This window comes from Rhincodon typus, chromosome 6 (genome assembly GCF_021869965.1).
Source record: "Rhincodon typus isolate 14 chromosome 6, sRhiTyp1.1, whole genome shotgun sequence".
Classification (NCBI taxonomy): Eukaryota; Metazoa; Chordata; class Chondrichthyes; order Orectolobiformes; family Rhincodontidae; genus Rhincodon; species Rhincodon typus.
Genome location: NC_063337.1, coordinates 33389618 through 33414847, shown reverse-complemented (window position 1 = coordinate 33414847; position 25230 = coordinate 33389618). Strand labels below are relative to the sequence as shown.

Here is a 25230-nt window from a genome sequence, read left to right as displayed (position 1 = left end):
AGACAATCTAACCACCGCCCCTTGACATTCAATGGTGTTACCATCACTGAATCTCCCACTATCAACATCCTGGGGGTTACCATTGACCAGAAACTCAACTGGACTCACCACATTAACAGAGTGGCTACAAGAGCAGGCCAGAAGCTGGGAATACTGCGGCGAGTTACTCACCTCCTGACTCCCCAAAGCCTGTCCACCATCTATAAGGCACAAGTCAGGAGTGTGACGGAAGACTCCCCACTTGCCTGGATGAGTGCAGCCCCAACAACACTCAAGAAGCTTGACACCATCCAGGACAAAGCAGATGGCTTGATTGGCACTACATCTACAAGCATTCACTTCCTCCACCACCAACGCTCAGTAGCAGCAGTGTGTACTATCTGCAGAAATTCACCAAAGATCCTCAGACAGCACCTTCCAAATCCATGACCACTTCCATCTAGAAGGACAAGGGCAGCAGATATATGGGAACTCCATCACCTCCAAATTCCTCTCCAAGTCACTCACCATCCTGACTTGGAAATATATTGCCGTTCCTTCACTGTCGCTGGGTCAAACTCCTGGAATTCCTTCCCTAATAGCATTGTGGGTCAACCCACAGCAGGATGATTGCAGTGGTTCAAAAAAGCAGCTCACCACCACCTTCTCAAGGGTAACTAGGAATGGGCAAGAAATGCTGGCCAGCCAGCGACACTCAAATCCCACAAACAAATTTTTAAAAATTGCAGGGATCAGTGCTTGGACCCCAGCTGTTCACAATATATATTAATGATTAGATGAGGGAACTAACTGTAAAATCTCCAAAGTTGCAGATGACACAAAGCTGGGTGGAAGGGTGAACTGTGAGGAGGATACAGAGATGCTTCAGCGTAAATTGGACAAATTCAGTGAGTGGGCAAATGCACGGCAGAAGAAATATAATGTGAATAAATGTCAGGTTATCCACTTTGGTAGTATAAAAGAAGGCACATTATTATTGGAAAGGTGATAAATTGGCAAAGGCGGAGCAGCAAGAGACCTCGGTGTCCTTGCATACCAGTTACTGAAAGTAAGCATTCAGGTGCAACAGCCTGTGAAGGCAAATGGTATGTTGTTCTTCATAATGAGAGGATTTGAGTACAAGAGCAGAATTGTCTTGCTGTAATTGTACAGGGCATGGTGAGACCACACCTGGAATATTGTGTGTAGTTTTGTCTCCTCATCTGAGCAAGGATGTTGTGGTATAGAGGGAGTGCAACAAAAGTTTATCAGACTGATTTTGGGGATGACAGGATGGATGTATGAAGACAGACTGGATCGGTTAGGATATATTCACTGAAGATTAGAAGAATGAGGGAAACATATAGAAACCTATAAAATTCTAACGTGCCTACACAGGGTAATCACAGGAAGGATATTCTAGATAAATAAGGAGTCTAGAACCAAGAATCAGTCTAAGGATATGGTCTGGTATAAGATGAGCCTGTGAAATTCTCTGCCAAGAAAGCAGTTGAAGCTAAAACATTGAGTTTTTTTCAAGGAATTAGACATAATTCTTAGGGCTAAAGGGATCAAAGTGTATAGAGAGAAAGCGGGAACTGGTTACTGAACTGGATGATCAGCCCCAATCACATTGCATGGTGGAGTAGGTTTGAAGGGACAAATGGCTTACGAGTGCTCCTACTTCTATATTTCTATGTAACTAATGCCAGTGGCTGTTTACCAGAAACCATATCCTAGAGAAACCTAGTTTACCATCACCATAATATAAAATACAGATTCTCTACAAAAGTTTATGGGCCAACACAGCACTGATGAGACATTTGGAGACCCTACAATTTGGCTAAATTCCATAATGAAGAGAGAGAAACCAAATGGATTGCTGAGAATTTGCCTGTTTCATAAGGATTGTAAACAGCCAAAAAAAAGAGAGTAATCATTCCCTTTACCAACACTATAAGAGATCATACCACCACTGGAAGGGGAAAAGGTTTTTAACAAATTTGCTGCTGGAAATAGTGACTGGAATGTGAAGATTGATGAGGAATCTTCATTGTTGACAATATTCAATACTCCCTTTGATCAGTAAAAATACTTACATTCACCTATTAGCCTTAAAGTGAGCCAGGATGTGTTTCACCAGAAATTTCACAAGGTCTGTACAAACTGAATGGTTGCCAGCCAACAGAACTGGGACCAATACACTTGCAGGGGTGTTTGTTAGCACAATGAGGTTAAACGAGAGGGGCGGAGGACAGGACCTGAGTGAGAAAAAGTGAGGGAGAAAAAGATGGTTTTGAAATATAGAAAAATAGGAGCGGAAATCAGAGGAAACAAAGACTAACAGCTAATAGGGCTGGAGTACAATCTAAAGTGTACAAAAATGTTAGAAAGACAAGTTCAAAGGTACTATATCAGAATGCATGGTGCATTTGCAATAAGGCAGATGAATTAACAGATATGATTGAAAGTACAGAATCATGGCTGTGGGATGTCCAAGATGGGAACTGAATTTTTAAAATCAAAAGAAAAAAAAAAGGAAAAAGAGGTGGGTGGCATTGTTAGTGAGATGAAATCAATGAAAGGATATTGGCTCAGGAAACCTAGATGTGAAATCAGTCTGGATGGAGCTACAAAGGAACAAGGGACAGAAAACATTATTGGGAATTGTCTAGAGTCTTCCAAACAGTATTGATCATTATTAGTGAGATGAAATCAATGAAAGGATATTGGCTCAGGAAACCTAGATGTGAAATCAGTCTGGATGGAGCTACAAAGGAACAAGGGACAGAAAACATTATTGGGAATTGTCTAGTCTTCCAAATAGTACTGATGAAGTAGGGGATGATATTAAATAGAAAATTAGACATGCATGCAACAAGAGTGTTTGTGTAATCATGGGTAATTTTAATCTACATATAGACAAATCACATTTCCAATAGAAATGTGGCAAATGAATTCCTTGATTGTTTACAAGATGAATTTTTAGACCAGACTGTTCAGGAAGCAACTTAGGAGCAGGCTATCTGAAATTTAATTTTGTGTAATGGGAAGGAGTTAATTAATAATCTTATTGTGAGAGGTTAGGAGAAAATGTGACATAACGTGATAGAATTCTTCAGTGGAAATAGCAAGTGAAGTAATCCAATCCAAAATTATAGTTCTCAGCTACAAAGATATGCAGAGCAAATTGGCTGTGATAGACTGGGTAACTGAATTAAAAGGCATGGCAGTGGACAGGCTGTGGCTAATATTTAAGGAATGAATGCATGCATTGTACCAGTTATACATTCCTTCTGGGCAAAAGAATGCAACAGGCAAAGTGGCCCAACCACGCTTAACAAATGAAATTAAGGGTAGTATTATATCCAAATGGAGTCATATGAAGTTCCTGATAAAAAGTAGCAAGCCCAAGGACTGGGACCAGTTTAGAATTCATCAAAGGAGGACTAAAAGTTTGATTAAGAGGGGATAAATAGAGCATGAGAGTAAGGAACATAAAAGTGGATTGTAAAAGCTTCTGTAAGTGTGGAAAATGAAAAAGATTAGTGAAGACAAAATGTAGGCAACTCACAATCTGAAATGGGAGATTTGATCATGGAGTAGAAGAAATGATAGAGCAATTAAGCCACAACTTGTGTTCTGTCTTCATACAAGACAACAAAAAAAAACTTCCCAGAAGTGCCAGGGAAAGAAGAATTGATGAAAATGAGTATGAAGGAAAAAACTTCAAGAAGAATTAATGGGACTGCTAGTTGAAAACTCCTCAGGGCCTGATAATCTACATCCCAGGGTACTAAAGGAGTTGGCCATTGAAATAGCAGATTTGTTGGTTGTTATCTGCTAAAAATTTATAGATTCTGATACAGTCCCAGATAATTGGAGGATGGCAAATGTAACCCCAATATTTTGAAAAGGAGGAAGGCAGAAAACTGGAATTACAGGCCTGTTAGCCTAACATTAGTTGTTGGAAAAATAATGGGAGTCTATTATCGAGGATGTGACAAACAGGACATTTAAAAACTACCAACAGTATTACACAAACTTCAACATCAGTACCACATTTCCAAAGAGGACAAAAGTTTACCAATAAGCATGTCCAGATGGTTACTGGAACCCTCAAGAAACAAAGGAAGACACCAACGTTACCTTATTATCACACTGATCTATAACTCGCGAGGTTTTCATAAAATTACTTCTGGAGTAATTGAATGAAAGAAAGTACAGGACTTCTTCCTGGTCACTTGGTCAACTCACTTAATCACAGGTAGGAGGAGGCCATTATTTCAACAAAAATGTTACATCCATGCCTAAGTAATTGCAAGGGAAAACTGTACATATATAGAATCCCAACATGAAACTCCAGAATCCTGAGCTGGAAATGCAGAAAACTTCATCAACAACGCCAGCAACATCATGAACCAGCACGAAAGCATCAATTGCATCACCAACAAGTCGTACTTCATCAACAATGTCACCAGCAACTGACACAACATCAGTAACTCGAGCACAATTGCTACACAACAGGTGTAACAAAAACAATAATGCATGGCCATTCATTACTGAAAGCAATGAATGCGAAACCACAAGATGGACACACAGCATTCCATCACCAAAGCCATAATAAAGTCACAAATAATTCTTTTCTGAGAGCATAAACTAAGCAATAAAATATTCTTGTATGTTCAATTTATTTATAAAAGTTAATTATCAAACTACTGTAGTTAATAGAAAAAGTGTTAATTGTTGGGATTGTTATAGTTGTTTAGAGACTTTCGAGGAAGAGGGAGGATATGCATTTTGATTATTCATAAAGAACTTGTTATATGAATATATATCTAAGGGCACTGCATTCACTGTCATATTACAGTCATGTGCTGAGTAACAATGTATCAGTCTGTCAGTCTACAACCACATGGAGAGCTGAAAGAAGAAAAAATGCAATAAAGTTCAAGCATTCTTGAATCTAAAGTGTAATTGGCCTGAGTCTTTTGAGGATTGGCAATTGCTGTTATATTGTCACTCCACTCATAATTTTCTCCAACTTGCCAGAGCTCCACATTTCTGGCCCTGCTTCTGTTTCAAGATTCTACAGAAATTTGGAATGTATCTGAAATGGAACTGCTTTAATGTAGCACTGGATTGTCAAGATAAGACATGCATAGTTGCTGTGTTCTGATCGGCTAACTTTTCCAACCTTTCTCTGAAGAGCACAGAAAGAAAGGTAAGTGTGAAAGAGGGTGAGTGTGGGTGGGGTAAAAGTGTAGAGTAAGGGTGGTCAGTCAAGTGGTTAAGGGGATAGGTTTAGTGTGGATGTATGGTAGGTGAGATAAATGGTTGAGGGAATAGAATTGTAGGGATGGTTAGGGTAGCACATGAGTGCAGTGGATAGCTTGGAACAGTGGGCAAGATGGTATGAAGGTAGTCAGGTTGGCAACAAATAGATTGGGTCAGCTGGGCATGAGTCAGGGTGATTTGGAGGATTAGGCAGGGTAGTTGGAGTGTCAGGAGGAAAGCTTGTACAGTTGCAGGGGTAACTGGGGGGAAATCAGTGTAAGTGGCTGGGAGGTGAGGTTGGAGAGACAGTTGGATAGTTACCCAGGAGTTAGACCAGATTTTCTCCTGTTCCAACATTTCCTGGGTAACTGTTCAGGAAATAGGTGTATATGATGCAAAGTCTCCTACTATAACTGAGAGTTGGAAAGATTTTCGGAGGGCCCCAGGAACAAGGCATTGCTGACCAAAAGTTCAGATTCATCAAGTCCGGTGGCGTCCTTGCACTGGGACTTCTAAAGAATTCAATAACATATCTTCTGGAGAAAGCCCAGTCTGTAAGTAAGTGGAGACCAGAAGATCTGGGCTATTATTTTCTAACTTACAGAAACCAGATGACATCAAATCAGTATTTATTTCAGTCATTTACTTTCATAAATTAAAGAGGTACATAAATTGTCCCAGTGTTCAGCAAGGTACCACTATCTTTTTGACCTCACTGGACTATTATCAGCTGGCACTTCCAGTAATTTGACGGCAAAAAACTAAACTTGCAATTGCAAATCAAGCTAATGGGGGACACTGCAAAATTCCTTGTTCCAGACAAATCTGATCCCACCTATCCAACAATGATATATATTTCTTGTTTCTTATTTACGAAAATTGCAAGGATTTCTAGTAGCTGTATGTACATCACAGTACAGACTAACATGGAGTTTCACTGATCAATTTTGTTACTGCTGAACAAAGCAATTCTAAGTACAAAAACGTATATATAAATTAACATCCTCACAAGTACCCCTTAAATAAAATTCTTGGTGTGCAAAGGTGTTAACATTTCAAATTAAAATAAACAAATTCAAATCATTCAAAACTGATTTGGCAATCAGATATTTTTCTTTGCTAAAAATACACAAACAAAACTCAATCCAGAATTATTAAATGATTGTATTGATTCAATAAAAATGACCTTGCTTTTATTCAAAAATATAACCCGATATGGCAGTATTTAAAAATCAATAATAAAATTGTTCAGTTCGAAAGACGTAAAAAAACATATCGTTAAAACTGCTTCAATTAAAAATCTGCTTATCTTGGGCTATTCCATCAATTTAAAATGACTGCTGTTGAGATATCATTAAAATACATGTAAATCACAAAACAAGTGAACTTTACATTTTTCCAACGCAAGAACGTTTTCTCAACTGACCGCTTCTACTTCAAATATTTGCAAGGTTAAATAGAAACTTGAGTCTATACTTGATGCATGGACAACAAGACGACCTGAACGACTGAACAAATTAATAGATTAACGAGACGTACATCAATATCACAGCGGTGAAATGAAATTTCATTGTTAAATATCAACGTATTATTCACCTTTACAAAAACAAATTACTGCGGATACTGGAAATCGGGCAGGTGGTGGACAGAATCAATTAAACATCTGTTTGTTAGTGCTCAGAGTGGCAGGTTTTATGTTGTCCATAAACAAGCACATATATATGTATCCCTTCTGAGCGCAATAACAAACACTCCTGAAAGCATGGCGAGACGTGTAAAATGCACGAAGTCAAATATCAAAGCAGCCTCAGCAACCAATGCAAGAAGCGGCTCTCTTCACATCTCAATCCAGCAGCTTCCCAGATAACTGTCACATCAACAACGCTCTCCTACAGACTCTGATTTGTACAAGCGAAGCGGTATGGGAAAAAAAATTAAATCAACGGAGTAGGAAGATTTCATGTTAAAAAGACTGAGTTGGGAGGGGTAGGAGGCGCCTGCCTTTCTCTCTCACACACTCCCTCCAAGATTCTTCGTTGTCAAGATACCAATAACTGCGGAATAAATATCAAATGGGTTTTCCTTTACGTTTACTTTACCGTTCGTGGTGCAGATCGCACCCACTAACCATACAGTGCCATACTATTCCAAGAAATCGCGCAAGTAACTGAACGTTTCAAGGCGACTGGTGAGCATTCACGTCGAGAACTTGGTTTCAGTGTTCAAGATTTGCACAGAAAATTACCAGTCAAATAAACTTGCTTAGTCGGGGAGCCACATTGACAGGACAGACATCCAATTACAATTCGAGACGCCACACAGATCCGCCCACCGGCGAAGGCAGGCGTTGAAGACAAACCAATCAAAGCGCATGACGATGTGCGCCCGCCCCCCTCCAAAATTCCAGCAAGTTAGTGTGAAGTCGACCTGAGGAAACCTTTCTGTCTCTTAACGTTGCCTGCACGAATGGGGAGAGCCGAAGGTGGTGTGTATTTAGGAGGGGGAGACAGAAATGCAGAGAGAAAAATAATTTCCTGGAGGAAGTGAATGTTATTTCCCGTCATTATCCACAACGATCATGTTTCAGTCAGCTGTTTCTTTCGGAGCACATATGATCAGGCGGCTGAGATAGGCCATCCTGCTGCGGACAGTGGAGGGGCGGGGAAAAGCTGGGCTTTCGCGGCGGCTCGCTACGAGACCGGGCGGTGCTCGTGCACCGAGACGCGGCTTTGAAAAGAAACCGAAGAAGTCGCGAGCTTCAGAGCGGTGTTAGAGGCGCGCGAGAAGTTGTCATGGAGAAAGATGGCGAACTCGAGAGGTAAACAATATCTAACGACTTCAGCCAGAGACTATGTTAATGTCATGATCACGGGCCTACTGGCGCTGTCCTGGCAACCGACTTTAAACAAACCCGATTCAAACTTTTCTGGTTACCTGTTCGATATTGCGTTTGTTACAGGCCTCCTCGGGCGTAGCTTATTCCCAAGTCTGTGTACAGAATGTGTATATCTGTATAAAACATACCAGCCCAGTGTGGCCAGTTGGTGTGACGTGTTCCGCCCCGCAAATCTGGGACATGTCACGGCCATTCCCCTCCCGCCCACAACCTCAACAAGGGGTATGGGTCAACCAGTGCCTACATAAAATTCAGGCTGCCCTCCGACTAAAACATGCAGGAGAATATGCTAGAGTTCAGAAACCTGGCACGTTACCATCCATGATAACAAGGTGTAGAGCTGGATGAGCACAGTAGGCCAAGCAGCATCAGATAAGCAAGAAAGCTGATGTTTCATTTTCTGAAGAAGGGTCCAGACCCGAAACGTCAGCTTTCTTGCTCCTCTGATGCTGCTTGACCTGCTGTGTTCATCCAGCTCTACACCTTGTAACCTCAGATTCTCCAGCATCAGCAGTTTCTACTATCTCTGAATCAACTTTACCATCAATGACGTTATCATGTCGCTAGCCTCGCCACTGGAACATAGTGTATGTACAGCACTATGCTTATCACAATCCTTCAGTTACTGCTCATATAATTTTGAAAATCAAATCAGCACGTGGAATAACACTACAGGTATCCTAATTGCATTTTTTTGAAATGTATCTATTTATTCAGAGTTAAACTCTTTCTTGCGCTGTAGCTGCTAACATTGCAACTGAAATGAAACAAAGAACTGCGAATGCTGGAGATTTGAAGCAAAGAAAAACAGAAATGGCTGGAGAGACTCAACAGGTCTGGTGGCATTTGTGGAGTGAAAACAATATTTTGAGTCCAGTGACCCTTCTTCAGAGCATAGTAATGACTTAATTTCATCTGTGATGCATTGTCCAACTAACATGTATTTTCAGCTTGACCATTTGCAGTTTTTATTGCTTACATAATGTGCCACCCCAGGTCTCCCCCAAGGCTGGGCAACTTGAGGTTGGCAGTATTTAATTTTTGGGGTTCTTATGGCACAACAGTTATGTCCCTATCTCTGGGCAAGGAGACCTAGGTTCGAGGTCTCTGAACCTCTGAATAAGTTGGTTAGAAGACATCTATGTAGGCATAGCATACATCTGGAGGTGTAACATGCCCAAGATTTGTGGGGTGGTCAACACCACAGCAAGGAACACAGCAAATCGCACCAATCTGTCCACCCTGGGCTGTATTATCTGCATACATCTGTTTAAGCTCTTTTCAAGGCCTTTCTTGAGATTTTCTTGAATTTCAGGGTCTACTTTTTTCATTTCCATTAACTCTATAAGGTGATACATTCACGTGGTAACATGACTGTCGTCTGTGTTTGTGTTGATTTTTTTTCTTCAGTTTTTATGTCATTTTAGTAATCTAAATGGAAAGACTACAATACACAGCAGCTCTTCCAATTTTAAGACAAGGATTAATTAGATCAAAAGAGCATGGTAACCATGTGTCAATGCTATAATCTGAAGGGCTATTCCCCATTCCAAATTACCCTTGAAAAGCTAGGGGTAAACTACCTTTTTTGAGTACAACTGAGTTGTTTGCTAGTCACTTTCAGAGGTCTGCTAAAAGTCAATTACATTGCTGTGTATTTGGATTCACACGTAAGCCTGAATGTTTAAGATTGATTTCTTTCCTAAGAGAACATTAGTGCATCAGGTGTTTTTCTTTACAACAGTGCAGTTTGTTTCATTTAAGTTTAAATTCCCTTGCAAGAAGGGAATTTCTGTCTCCTGGTAATTCATTCAGACCTCTGGATTGCCACCTGAGTAAACTGACCCCTCTGCTACTGCTCCCTGTCATAAACTAATGAGTGTAAAACATAAAAGTCTCTTGCCACACATCTGTCTTCACTGCTCCATGTTAGATGCCTTGATATCTTATGTCTTATCATATTAGAACCCAGATACCATTTGCTGTTCAGTGCTTAACCCACACAAAGGCTGCATTCACATTGCAGAGTCAGCATGAGGTTGCTCTGACACTAATTACAGTTAATGTGTAGCCAAAGCGGAGAAACACCAGAGTGAAGTGGAGCAGAACAGCCTGTAGGAGGGCTTTTGAATCAGTCAGGATGCAATGTGGACAGCTCAGTTTAAAATTCATTAGAAAAATTAAAACTGGTTTCTGGCAATCTTGCACTTTACTGCAAATGCACGCTTAGTGACAGCCTAACTAAAGTCAGTAATAAATTTAGGGCAAAAAACATTTAAAGATGTGGTATCAGTATAAGGAAATAGATTAACAAATTAAGTGGTTTGGAGAGTATGATCCACTATTGTCCAGGTTTAACTGTTGGAAATGATGAGGCCACAGCTTTGAGGCACATGCCAGACAGGGAATACAATGTGCATGTCTTATTTGCGCGTTTTAGTCTTCATCACCATGTCACTCTCCTCCTTCCTGGCTCAGGCTCACAACAGCTTTTAAGGCCACAGTGCCAGAAGCTGGGCTTCGTGCACACACCATCCTCATTCTATCTCTCCCACATGCGGGGATGGCATTTCTCTCATTTGTCATCCCTGCATTGATTGTTTTTTTTTAATTTTGCAGGCTTTTTAGGGCTTTTGAAGGCAAATTCATCCATTTTCTTCCAGTATCATAAACTTCGATAAACTTGGTTGTGTCAAGCATGTTAAGCATGTGCTGCAATTTCATTACCTGATTCTATGCCCTTTAAAGCCTGTATTATTTTTATTTCCTAACCATCAATGTGGATCAGTTTCTCAAGGGACTGTACTTTTTTTCTATCTTTAGACACTGTTGAAATATTTTCTGAGGAACCATTGAAGGTCATGCATTGAAAAGTTGTACTGTATATAAAGGGGAAAAAAACATTATTTTTGAAATGTTATCATAGTTATGCATTCAAAATGTGAAATCATGAGAGACAATATTAATGCCTCTGAAGCATCCAGTGCTAATAGTAAAGAGAACTTTTCTAAGTAATTTCCTAAACAATAGAAAGATAAATTTGCATCAATAATAGGAAGAAAATGTCCTTTGTCCAAGAGCAGAAAGCAGCATTATATAGGTGTTAAAGGGCTTGCACTGCCCCTGAAAAATTGCATTGTTGGGTACAAGATAACATAATTCACAATTTCCTGAGATTAAAATCATTTATCTAAAATATTAATGCTGTTTTAGTAAAGTTAATTTATATTTATTATAAACAGCACAGTTTCTGTAATTCTTCATTAGCTTTCATGGTATGAACTGATTGAGGTTTTGTTGTTGGAATAAGAAGTGTTGTTTTTATTCATAATGTGGAATTTATTCTCTTTTGTTCTAACGTTTTGGAGTAGATTTGTAGCTCGGGTTGTGGGTGTTGAGGTTGATTGGCTCGCCGAGCTGGTTTGTTGTTCCGCAGACGTTTCATTACCCTGCTGGGTAACATCATCAGTGCAGCCTCGGATGAAGCGCCAGTGTGTGTTTTCCCGCCTGGTTTTTAAACTCTGGAGTCCGTTGAGCTGGATTGCCTCACTTCCCGTTTTCCTTCATAGTGGAGTGTATGTGGTGGGATAACACCAAAATCCTGGGACAAGCTAAGCAGAGGCAGGCACAGGAATTCCTAGAAGCGTGGTACTTCACGAAGAAAGCCATCAATAAACACATAGAACTCGACCCCATATACACTCCACTACGAAGGAAAACCGGAAGTGAGGCAATCCAGCTCAACGGACTCCAGAGTTTAAAAACCAGGCGGGAAAACACACCGACGCTTCATCAGAGGCTGCACTGATGATGTTACCCAGCAGGATAATGAAATGTCTGCGGAACAACAAACCAGCTCGGCGAGCCAATCAACCTCAATTCTTTTTTTTTTCTATATTGGAAAGCATAGGATTATGTTTACCTTGTCAGCAAGTAGCTCTACAGGACATTTTGATTTATATCTGAATGTTGGTTTTATCAACTGAGACATTAAATCGATGCCATGCTCACTATTTCAAGTGGATGTAAAAGAAAACTGTCATGCCAGTCCTTCATGGGAAGTTCTGGTCAATATTTGTTCCTCATTCAGTACCATTAAAAATACAGATTTTCTAAACATTATCATATTGCTTTTTCTGGGGCTGTCACATTTCCTACATTCCAATACCTGTTTCACTAGGAAGAAACAATGTTGAGGTACTTAAATGGTATAAACCACATGAGGACATGAAATGTGCTGTAAATGCAAAGTTTTCTTTACCCCATGTAGATTCAACTTTTTACTATCTTTTTTCCCAATTTGGGATACATATTTGACATTAGGGTGACTGCTGTAACATTGATTTAGAAAATTATTTGCTTACCAAGTATTCTACCATTAGCTGTACTGTTCCCAAAAGCAAAGAGGTGCTGAAATGGAAAATGTCTGACTGGGCAAACAATGATATCATTTACATCCTTTTGGCTTATTTTATATATAAAGAAATCGTGATATCTTAATGCACAAAGTGGTTACGGAAGTGGAGAATTTGATCACAGTGGGAACCAGTATTGCATTCACCGGTTTTCATCTGTGGCTAATGAAAGTTTAAAACTGAAAATATTTAAGTATTTGTCCAGTGCTTTAGTGTTTGATACAAGTTAGTTTGTAGCAAAATAAAAGGTTGCAACAAACTTAAAAACGAGATGCAAACCTTCACCTAGAGTGGCTCAGTAACACCATTGTTGACCGAGCTGGCTGGGTCCTAAAGGAAAAAGCAACCTGAATTTATGTTGTTTGCCATGTTTTTGGAACATAATGTGGGAAAATGTGAGCTTATGCACCTTGGCAGGAAGAATAGAGGAGTTGAATATTATTTAAATGGAGAAAGACTCCAGAAAACTGCAGCACAGAGGAATTTCAATGTCTTCATGCATAAGTTACAAAAGGCGTGTATCCAAGTTCATTGGGTAATCGGGAAGGCAAATGAATTGTTGGCCTTTATTTTCCAGGGAATGGAGTGTTAAAAATGGGGAAGTTTTGCAAAAACAATACAAGGCACTAGTTAGACCACACCTTTAATACTGTGAACAGTTTTGCTTCCCTTCACTCAGGAAAGATGGACTATCATTGGAGACAGAAGGTTGATTAGGTTTGTTATGAGTATGGAAAGATTTTCTTAGGAGAGATTGAGTAGGTTGGACCTGTACTCATTTGAATTCTGAAGAATGACAGGTGACCTTATTGAAACACAAGATTCTCAGGGGGCTTGACATGGTAAATGCTAGGAGGAGTGGGTGAGGTAGAGCCCAGAGATAGATGGTCAACATTGCCAAGTGCAGCTGGCGCAATCAGGATCCAGAAGCCGATAGGCTGATCGCAGACCTGTGTGTAATTCTAGAGTAGCCGCATTAAGGTTAAAAGGAGCAGCAAAAGCTGAGAGGTCCCTAATGTATACACCAGCAGTAGAGCTGCTTCCACAAAAAGAAGTGTGACATCACAGGAAAGCAGGTACATAATTTGTGGGCATTTCTCTCTTGTCTCTTGTGACTAGATATTGATCTAAATTGAAGGTGTAAATACAGCTTACAAGCTTTACATAAATAATTAATATTTAAGAACTGCAAAACTGAATTTCTTCATTTGATAGACTTAGAGTTCTGATTATTTTGTCTGACTTAAACAAGAATAAGATTTTTCTCATCTATTCCTAAATTGGAGTGTTAGTAAAATAAAAACGAGTGCATGTTCTCTTCTGTTAAGCTATATCTGAGAAGTGCAAATCAAGGATCTGCACATCCTGTATAATGTGGGAAATCCTAGACACTCCTGGCTGTCTAGATGACCATGTGTGCAGGAAGTGCTTGCAGGTGGAGCAACTGAAGCTCCAGGTTTTAGTGCTTGAATGGCAGCTGGGGCCCTGTAATGCATTCACAAAGCCTAGAACATGCTGGCAGGGACAAATAATATCTAGCCCTACTGTGGAGACATGAAACAGCATCTAGGAGCAAAAAGCAAGAAAATATTGATCATGGCCTACTTTCTGACAATAGTCCTGATTTTAAACAAAAGCCCCCAAATATATTTTATAAGGTAAAAATTAAAACTTCAGAACTATAGAGAAATATCACCAATAAAAACAGTGGCCTGAATTTTGCAGTGGTAAAACCATCCATTTGTTTCGCCACTGAAACTGAAAGCAACAGGATGTATAACACAGATAGCGAAATGTTGTTGCTAATGATTCTGCGTTCCTCCGCAGGAATGCAATGTCCTTCAAAGGTGCAATCACTAAGTAAGCAGTGAATCAATGAACATCCGTTCTTATGCTATTAATTTCACAGTAAAAGCCCTTGAAAAACCCACTTTTGAGCAAGGCTTTACTGCATTTTTAAACATTGTACCAATGTTTCAAAAGTACCACTAATGACCTCTGGTCCTGAGAAGTTATTTTTTTACTTTGCAGAAAGAAAAAAATATCTTCAATGTTAAAAATTTAACTGTATCATAGATGATAAAAATTTGACAATTTTTCAGTTGCCAAAGTTTTGGATTTGCTGAGCATGGTTAAGCAGGGAGAAAAACAGCGTACCACAAAACTTCACTATATCTATGGCCTCAGTGAGACTAATGGATAAAACCAACAATGTAGACCCAACCATCTTCAGTTGCTTCATCGAAGTATTTATATATTCAGTTTTGTGGCTAATAGGCCAGGGCTCTCAAATGGGACTAGTGTAGTCAGGTCTTTGTTGACTGGCACGAGCCCAATAAACCAAATGGTCCCTTGTGCTCTAAACATCCATGAGTCTGTGAGATGGTTTCCCCTTGTGGAAGAGTCTAGGATCAGGGAAATAATTTCAGAGGAACGGTTGCCCATTTAAAACAAAAATGAGGAGGAATTTCTTCTCAGGGTAGTGAATCAGATAGCTATTTAGGCTGGTTGTTAAATATATCCATGACTCAGATTTTTAAGAATTAAGGGGATCAAAGTTAATGGGAAAAAGACAGGAAAGTGAATTATTAAATCAACTGTGATGGTATTCAATTGTGGAGCAGACTCAATGGCCAAATGGCTTACTTCTGTTGCTATGTTTTGTGGTTGGCATAGGTGGTGAGGGAATCAGTAAGAGTGAAAAATCTACTTGGCATCATCCCCTCCAATCAACCTGATAGTGTCAGCAAAAGTAACCACCACTCAGTTATTGTGGTGACCAAGTGCTATCTTCGCACTGAGGATGCACTCCATTGTATTGTGTGGCACCACCACTATTCTAAGTGGGACAGACTTCAAACAGATCTTGAAACTCAAAATTGGTCATTCATGGGATACTATGCGTTTTTAGCAGCAGCAGAACTCCTTTCAACCACAGTCTGTTATCTCGTGGCCTGGCAGATACCAAATTGTGCCATTGCCGCCAACAAGTTAAGAGACCAGCCATGTTCAATGATGTGTGCAAGAGGGCATGCCAAGTGAAGTAGCAGGCATATCTAATAATGAGGTGTCAACCTGGTGAAGCTACAACTCAGGGCTACTTGGCGTACTAATTTATGAGCACAGTACGCAGTTGACAGATCTAGTCTCTGCAGTCAGGAGAGCTTGTCAGTTGGATACAAAATTAGTTTTATGGTAAGAGACAGGGTGGTGGTGGAATGTTGTATAGGAGCTGGGACATATTGAGGTTGTACGGGACACTGGTGAGGCCACGTTTGGATTACTGTGTACAGTTCTGCTCTACGAAAGATATTATCAAAGTGGAGAAGGTTCAGAAAACATTTACAAGGATGTTGCCAGGATCGGAGGGTTTAGTTATAGGGAGAGGCTAGATAGGCTGGGACTTCTTTCCCTGGAGCGTAGAAGGTTGAGGGTTGACCTTATAGAGGTTTATAAAATCATGAGGGCATAGATAAGGTGAACATCAAAGATCTTTTCTCTAGGTTGCCTCCCTAGAAGGCTTTTTTTTAAGGTGAGAGGAGAAAGATTTGAAAAGGACCTGAGGGACAACTTCTTTATACAAGGGTAGTTCATGTGGAATGAACTGCCAAAGGAGTGGAAGATGCAGGTACAGTTGCAACATTTGAAAGACCTCTAGATGGGTACATGATTAGGAAAGGTTTGGAGGGAATATGGGCCAAATGCGGGCAAGTGGGACTAGTTTATTTTGGGAAACTTGGTCAGCACCGACGAGTTGGACCGAAGGGTCTGTTTCCATGCTGTATGACTTTGATTCTATCTGGTCATGAATGATGTAGACAACAAAACAACCAGCAGGAGGAAATGGTTGCACAAATATGGCTATATTCATCACTGGGGACACACAGCACATCAGTGGAAAAATTCAAGGCTGAAGTATTAGCATCCAGCACACAGATGCCAAGTCTTCAACCATTTCAATTCACATCACGTGACATTAAAAGATAGGAATCAGGTGCAGGAGTAGGCAATTTAGCCCCTCCAACCTGCCCCAGCATTCAGTACACGCATGGCTGAATCTTGGCTTCAACTACACTTCCCTACCTGTTCTCCATAACCCTTCAACCCATTACTAATTAAGTATCTGTCTATCTCTTCCTTAAATTTGCTCAATGTGCTGGCTCCAATGCATTCTCGGGTAGTGAATTCCAGATTATCGATCCTTTGATAGAAGTAATTTCTCCTCATCACTGTTTGAAATCTGCTACCCCTTAACCTAAAACTGTTACCTCTTGTTCTAGATTCCTCCTGTGGGGCAAACATCCTCACTACCTCAACTTTGTGAATCCACTTTCTCATCTTGTATATCTCATTTAGTTTTCCCCTCAGTTTTTAAACTGAGAGAGTTTAGGCCAGAACTGCTCAATCTGTCCTTGTAAAACAAAACTTTGGAATTAATCGAATGAATCTTCTCTGAACTGCCTCCAATGCAACTACATCCTTCCTCAACTAGGGGACCAAAACTGTACACAGTACTCCAGGTGCCGTCTCACTCATGCCTTGTACAGTTACAGCAACACTTCCCTACTTTCTTTCATACTCTCTTCCTTTAGCAATAAATGCCAGAACTCCATTTGTCTTCCGTATTACCTGCTGTACTTGCATACTTTTCTGTGATTCACGCATAAGGAAACCAAGATCCTTCTGCACTGAAACATTTTGAAGTTTCTCTCCATTTAGATAAGAATTTGTCTTTCTGGTCTTCTGACCAAAAGGAATAACCCTCATGCTTATTAACTGTCAAGTTTTAGCCCATTCACCTGACAGCCACGTCTGTTTGTAAATTTCTTATTTCTTTATTGCAACATAACGTCTCACCTATTTTAATGCCATCTGCAAATTTGGCTATAGTACCTTTTTAATCCTGCATCCAAGTCATTATAATAAATTGCAAATTGTTGGAATCTGAGGATCGAACCCTGTGGCACCCACTAGTTACATCTTCCCAACCAGAAAAAGACCCATTTATCCTGACTCTGCTTTATGATGGTGAGCCAATCCTCTATCCAAGCTAATAAATTACTTCTAACCCTTGTGATTTTACCTCTGGTATTAATCGTTTGTGTGGCACTTTATCTGGACTTCCAGAAGGCATTTGATATAATACATCTACAGAATCCCTGTTTTACACTTTGTCACATTGTCGAAGAGCTCTAGCAAATTAGTCAAACACAATGTACCCTTCATAAAATCATGCTGATTCTGATGTATTGCATTTTGACTTACCAAATGTCTTATTGTTACTTCCTTAAGGATTCTGACAATTTCCCAACTATAGATGTTAAACTAACTGGTTTATATTTTCCTACTTTGTGCCTGCCTCCTTTTTGTTTTGTTAATAAGGGTGTGTATCAGCATTTTTCCAATCCACACCCAGGAATCTTGAGTATTTATAACTAATGGATCCACTATCTCTGCCATTTCCTTTAAAAGTAAGATGTGGGTTATCAGTCTGTCTTCAATCCCAATAGTTTGCTTAGTACTTTTCCACCAGTGATGATTGTTCTAAATTCCTCCTCTTCTATAAGTCATATGGATCTACATGACAGAAAAATGCTGTTCGGTCCATCACATCTGTACTGGTCAAAAACAAGCTAACCATTCTAATCCCATTTAATCGCACTTGGCCCATAGCCTTGTATGCCTTGACAAGTAATGCAAGTAACCTCTGTGTTGCCTGTTATTATTGGAATGGTGCTAGTGTTCCCTGCCATGACGACTGAATCACAATATTGATTTAGTGCCTCTGCCATTTTTGTGTTCCTTACAGTTAACTCCACAGTCTCACCATCCAAAGGACCAACATTCACTTCAGTTGCTCTCTTCCCTTTCACATACTTAAAGAAGCTTTTGCTGTCTTTTTTTTTATATTTTGCACTAGTTTTCTTTCACAATTTACCTTTGTTTTTTTATTACTTTTTAAAAATTTTCCCAATCCTTCCAGCCTCCTACTGATCTTTGCAACATGGTACACCTTAGTTTGTTATCTTTAACTTCCTTGCTTAGCCATGAATGTGTTTTTTTTTTTCCCCCTCTTACAATCATTTCCCCTTTCTGGAATATTAGTTGGAAGAAATTGAATGTCTCCAGATGACTGAAAGCATTGTATGCTGCAAAGGCTGTGGACCCTAACAACATTCCATCAATCCTACTTGAGATTTGTGCTCAATGGTTAGCCATGACACCAGCCAAGCTGTTTAGTATAACTACAATATTGGCATCTATCCAACAGCATGTTAAATTGCTCAACTTGGTTAATTATTCGTCTACTCTTGATCAGCAAAGTGATGGAAGGGATCGTCAACAGCATTATCAAGTGGCACTTACAAAATAATTACCTGTTCATTGACATTCAATTTGGGTTCCATCAGGGTCATTCAGGTAGTGATTTCATGACTATCCAGATCTAAGCATGAACAAAAGAACTGAACACCAGAAGTGAGGCAAAATTAATAAAAACAGAAATTGCTGGAAAAACTCTGCAGTTCTGGCAGCATCTGTGGGGAGAGAAACTTTTTCAGAGCTGTGTGTGTATATTGAAACAATTAGCGGAAGGAGGAACAGTCATTTGGGCCTCAACATTAACTCTAGTTCTCCCTCCATAAATGTTGACCACCTAAGTTTCTCCAGCACTTTTGTTTCCAAATCTTTCAGATTTCCAGCATCCACAGTATTTTGCTTTTATGTGAAGTAAGTTTGACTGCCCTTGACATCAAGGCAGCATTTGACCAAATATGGCTTAAAGAAATCCAACAAAAGTAGGAATTAAGGGAATATTCTCCACTGATTGGAGTTATACCAAGCACAAAGGAAAATCGTTGTGGTTGTTAGATGTCACTCATCTCAGTGTAAGGAAAATGCTGCAGGAATTCGTCAGGGGAGTGTTCAAACCCCAATCATCATCTGCTCCTTCATCAATGACCTTCCTTCCCTCTATCATGAAGTCAGACATGGCTCAATGTTCAGCACCACTTGCAACTTTCCATGTACAGCAAGACCTGAACTCCAACCATGCTTGGATAATGAAATGACAGGTAATATTGCACAGCATTTGTGTGGCGCGAATGACCATCTTCAACAAGAGAGAACGTAACCATCACAACTTCACGTTCAATGCATATGAAAATTTGAATTAAAAGCAAGCGTAGTTCATTCAGCAATTCGTGGCTCCTCTGCCATTCAATAAAGTCGTGGCTGATAGTAAACTCAAATCCACATTGCCACCTACCATTGATAAGCTTTCACCCCTATCTTAACGGGGATCTATCTACGTCTGCTTCAAAAATATTCAAGGACTCTGCATCAAGCAACTTTTCAAGAAGAGAGTTCCACATACTTCCTGTGAGGGAGAAAATGTTGCTTAATCTCTGTTTATAAATGGGTGACCCGTGATTTTTAAACAGTGACTCTAGTTCATTCTCCCACAAGAGAAAACATCCTCTCCACATGCACTGTATCTAGATCCCACAGGATCTTGTGTGTTTCAATCAAATCGCCTCTTAGCTCTTCTAAACTCCAGTGGATACAAGTATAACTTGTCAAAAGTCTCTTCGCATGACAACCCACACATTCCAGGTATTATTCTGATAATGTTTCTCCTCTTAAAACAAAAAGTGACTGGTGCTATGGTCAACGTTATTACCATTGCTGCACTCCCCCACTATCAACATGCTGAAGTAATGTTCTTTGGGGAAAATAAAATTGACCTCCAAACATTCTTCACTTGTAAGTGCCCTCTGAACCGAACTAACAAGCCACTCAATTATACTAAACTGTGGTAGAGAGTTCAATTAGAGTGCCTACCCTCAACTTGTTAAAGGCCCCAGTTTTCACATCCCAACATTGAATATGCAATACTTAATGTCAAGATCAAAGCATTTCCATGTAATATTTCCTATTGTAGCAACAATAAAGGGCTATGTTTCACACTCTCCCCAACAGTTTGATGTGCTGCTTCTGAAGTATGGCTGAAGAGAGCCTGAATGCTTCCTCCTTTTAGTCTGCTCATGATTTGGAGATGCCGGTGTTGGATTGGGATGGACAAGATCAAAAATCACATGACACCAGGTTATCGTCCAACAGGTTTATTTGAAAATGCAAGCTTTTGGAGTTATGCCTGAGGAAGGGCTGAGCTCCAAAAGCTTGTGTTTTCAAATAAACCTGTTGGACTATTAGTTGGTGTTATTTGATTGTTGACCTTTTAGTGTGCTAATCTGCTTCTCATTTTTAATTCACTTTTACACCATTTACAAGACACCATTTATAATATGACACTGAACATATGTGAAGCAAGACCGGAAAAAACAGCTCAAGGTTCAGTGTAGCATGACTGTGATGGATCCTGTAATTAAAGCTAAGTGATTTCATTTCTTCGATTAGTAGAGTGATGAGACATAATACTCAGAATGCACTAAGACTGTTTTTAAATAATGTCCAACAGATTAGAGATGGGTCTTCCACTGGCCACTGTTTACAACTTTCCGAGAACATCCAGATGCCCTTCCAAATAGGTAATACTTTTTTTGATGAAAAAGGCAACAGGTCCATCAGTAATGAAAATTGCTCTACTGAAAACAAAAGCAGGGGAGGTCATCACTGGCTGCAATAAACATTTGGACAGATGGGCTTAACACAATATCATGTAGTCTAGAGGAAGCTTCATACACCATAGAAAGACTGGCTGTAATGGCAGTGCTGGAAATAAAACCCATGGTGGAGAAAATAAGTAAAGCCATCAATTTGCTTGCCATAGGCAAAGCTCATCAAGTATAGGAAACTGACACTTTTTTGCAGCATCCACTCAAACCTGTCTCTGCTGGAGGGAGATAATATGTGTGATCCAAAGATTGTGACTCTGCAAGAACAAGGACAATTGCAGCAAATGCAGCAGCTGTCAAGACATCTCCCTGTTGAGCACTGGAAAAATTATTTGCCTACGTTGCCTTTATCAGATTGCAGATCTTGGCTAAACACAATTATCCTGAATCCAGTGTGCTTTCAGAACTGAAGGTCAGCATTTGGCATGATTGGCTCAGTGCAGCAGCTGTAGGAGAATTGCCAAGTGAGCAGATGCTGCCTGTTGACACTGCTGAAGAAAACTGGCTTCACTTTGAAGCTGCTACATGTGATCTTTTTTTCCATGAAATGATGGATGAGATAGCTATGATGTTTTCTATTTTTATTGGATTTTGAAATTGTATCTCTATATCTTTCTTCTTTTTGCCCCTTCCCAGTGTCTCTCTTCACCCCCAGGCCTCATTAGGTATCTAGCCATCTGACTTTCACAGTATTAATTGGAATGTTTAAATTTTGAAAGTATCAATAAAGCACATAGTAATTAATCTTATTTCATAAATTTAATTAAAATCAAACTACAATGAAACTCTTGTTCTGTTTTTCTTTTCCTCAACAACTTCTCAAGAACTTACCTTATTTTAGGAACTCTCATAAACAAAAATATCAAGTACATGGTCATGCTTTGGAAGAGGCTAAATTTTGCAAGCAAAAGTTTTATAGTATGAAGCTAAACAAAAGGCAATTTGTTGCATAAATTTAATTATGGTATTGTAATATTACTTTATTTAAAACCTTATTTTGAACATTAACAATGTTAGTGTTGGTGTGAAAGAAGTTATGATTCTAATTGGTTCATCACCAAAACCATATGTAAACATATCATATAGTTTTCCTGTTAGATAAATGGTATATATTGGAATTTTCCATAATATGCTTTGTTATGAAAAAAAACTGGTATTACAGATTTTTTTTGAAAGTGTGCACCATATCCATGATTTTTAATAAATATACTAATTTTGAACCATTAAATGTGAACATTTAATTTAGCTGCGTGAGATTAGGTATATTTTTCATCTGCTTTCAGTTAAAAGCGAGAATTGGTTTGTTAATTATTAGTAAGACCAGTCAGGCACTGACATTTCACATGTGGCACTGAATGCTAAAGGTACCTGTCCTTTCCTGTATTGCTATAGTGGCACCATGTGGCAATCCCAAATAGAGTAGAATTTGGGAATGGATGTAAGTAGACTGGACAGTGTGCATTAGAAGTGTGGACAAAGAAAGGGAAGATATGAGTAAAGGGGAAGAGACACTTGAGAGGTTAAATAGGTTGAAATGTTTTAGAAGAATATCAAAATTTGCCAATGATACCAAACTTAGAGGTGTGGACGATATAAACTGACTCCAACAGGACATAAGCTAGTAAAGAGGTGACATAGAATTTAACACAGAGAAGTACAAGGTAAGGCATTTTGGTAGAACCGCTAGGAAGAAACAATGTAGACTTAATGACAGTTCTAAAGAGTATGTAGGGACAGAGACTTGTGGATTCTTGTGCGCTGAATTTTTAAGGTACCGGGATATGTTGAGAATATAATTAGTAAAACATATAGAATCTTAGTTTTCATAAATAGAGACATTGATTACAATAAATCATCACTAAGTTATCATTGTATTTATGAAAATCATAACTTTAAGTGAATAAATAAAAACCAAAGCTTCAGAATTTCTGACGAGAAAACTCAACTCAATTTTCTGAAGGGTCCCAACCCGAAACGTCAACTTTCCTGCTCCTCTGATACTGCAAGTGTTCCTCCTGCTCTGCGCTGTGTTGTCTCTACATGTACTGTATTTGTGTTGTACTGTGCATTTATAGTTGAAATAATTTGTAAAATAAAATAAATCAAATATCATAAATTCAGATTTGATAAAACTCATATCTCTCTGTCTCTCCTTTTGTTTTGCACTTTCTCAGCTGCCTTGATTTCCTGATGTTCACTTCCTTATCAAATGAACCTTTTCCTATTTTGGTTGGTCACCATTTGCTGTCTGTCTCAGACTTTTAAAATGGATTTTCACCCTTACCTGATATAAAACTCCACAGTAGGCACGTCTGGGGCACCAAAATGAAAATCAGCTCGCAAATTCAAATCAGCCTTTTTGCACAAAAATTAGTATCTCATGCTTCAGTTTCCTTGCAAAAAAAACCCTGCAGGTTGAATATTTATTATTGAAAACTTTTAGTTCAGAGTTCTAGAAAAAAAATCGCTGTTTCTTCAATTGCAAATGCAGATCTCCATTTATATTCACTTCGATGTGGTGTTGACCCCATGACTTGTAACAATGCAAAATGATAGTAATGCAAAACAAAACAAAATAATGGCACATAACAATGATGCAAAATAACATTAAACGTAAATCGAAGATGGAAGTTGGGAATACCGATCCCAAAGTGAACTGACTGAAAGTGGGGTGACTTAAAATAGTTACTTACTTACAAAATTAGGGACATTATTCTGAATACTAATAAAATTTAAATTAGACCATAACTAATCAAATCTAGTTCTGATCATATTAAGGAAGGATATGAGGGTCCTTGAGTGGCTGCAAAGGTGATTTGAGTAAATGGTCCCAGGGATGAGGGATTTTAGCAACATTTATGTTAGAGAGATTTTGCTTTTTCTCCATTGAGAGAGATGATTTGAGTCACTATTTGATAGAGGTATTTTTTTTTTTTTAAAAAATGGCGACTTTAGATAAGGGAAGCTGTTCCCTTTAGCTGATGGTAAACGAGCTAGGAAACAGATATAAAAATTTGGGCAAGATATGCCGTGAGAAAGTGCTTTTGAAAACAAAGTGTTAACTACCTGAAACTGCAGCCAACCCAGAGTGTTGGAAGTGGAGATGATCACTAGTTTCAAAAGAAATGAACTTGTTGGTCTGCAGAATTAGAGCCATGGAGGGAGACGGGCTATATTGATTTGCATAGAGCCATAATACTCCAGGGCTAAAAGCATCAAAGAGAAACTTTTCATCTATTCATTGATTGCTTGAGGATTGTACTTAGCACTTCGTCAGAACACCTGAGGGAGAAGAGAATCACTGACAGCGACCACTGCATTTAAGCTTTATTTCTCCAAAGTTGCGGTCAGTTTCAATTAAGAAACGATAAATGTTGACAATATCTGGGCCATATTGTTATATATTCCATTTTGGCAAGATGTCTTATCAAGACTGGAAAACTAACAATTCCTATGATCATGAATTTTGAATAATTGTTTATTGGAATAGTATTCATATTTTTATTGATATTGTCATGTTTCCTAGTTTTCATTTCTGAGCTATTTTGTGAATTGCTTAAAAATGAGTTACCATTTTTGAAATGGTAATGTTTCAAGATTGAGGCTTGATTTATTTTTTTGGGTGAGGGAAGGAATAAGGGAAATAAGAGACGGCGCTAGATATTGGATGTGCTTATATACGTCAAATTAGCAACTTTAAAGGTCTAACATTAGATGGGTTAACAAAATTGAATTAAATTAATTTCATTACTGACATTGCTTCAGACAGTTACAATATCTCTTCGCTCATCAACTTCTAAAATTGCTGCGCTAATTTTAGTGATTGGGTAAGTTTCTAATTATAACAAGTGATTACAATTAGTGAGCCAATCATCTTAACTGATGCACAACCAAACTCCACTTGCATTATGATTTTATATTATAGAAGATAACTTTCAGAAATGTTCTCTACAATTATGAAAACTAGTTTTCTTTATATTCGTTGGGAGACAGAATCTAAATACTAATAGTGTTGATTATGAGAAAA

General features: G+C 39.0%; 2 protein-coding genes across 5 annotated transcripts in view; one reads left to right on the top strand and one right to left on the bottom strand.

Annotated features, from left to right (window-relative positions):
* Positions 1 to 8307, bottom strand: part of lnx2a (ligand of numb-protein X 2a) — a 123375-nt gene extending 115068 nt beyond the window's left edge. For 2 of the 4 annotated variants that reach the window (XM_048597650.1, XM_048597652.1), the window contains exon 1: positions 8191 to 8307. The gene's annotated coding sequence lies outside the window, so the exon portion shown is untranslated. Of the gene's footprint in view, positions 1 to 7355; positions 7513 to 8190 lie in introns of those variants that run through there. The other 2 variants (XM_048597651.1, XM_048597653.1) reach the window with 1 other exon arrangement.
* si:ch211-140b10.6 (protein POLR1D-like) overlaps positions 7642 to 25230 on the top strand; it is a 33588-nt gene continuing 15999 nt past the window's right edge. Inside the window, exon 1 of the mRNA XM_048597654.1 lies at positions 7642 to 8074. Within this exon, the coding sequence (XP_048453611.1) occupies positions 8049 to 8074 (26 nt within the window). The 5' untranslated portion in view covers positions 7642 to 8048. The remainder of the gene's footprint in view (positions 8075 to 25230) is intronic.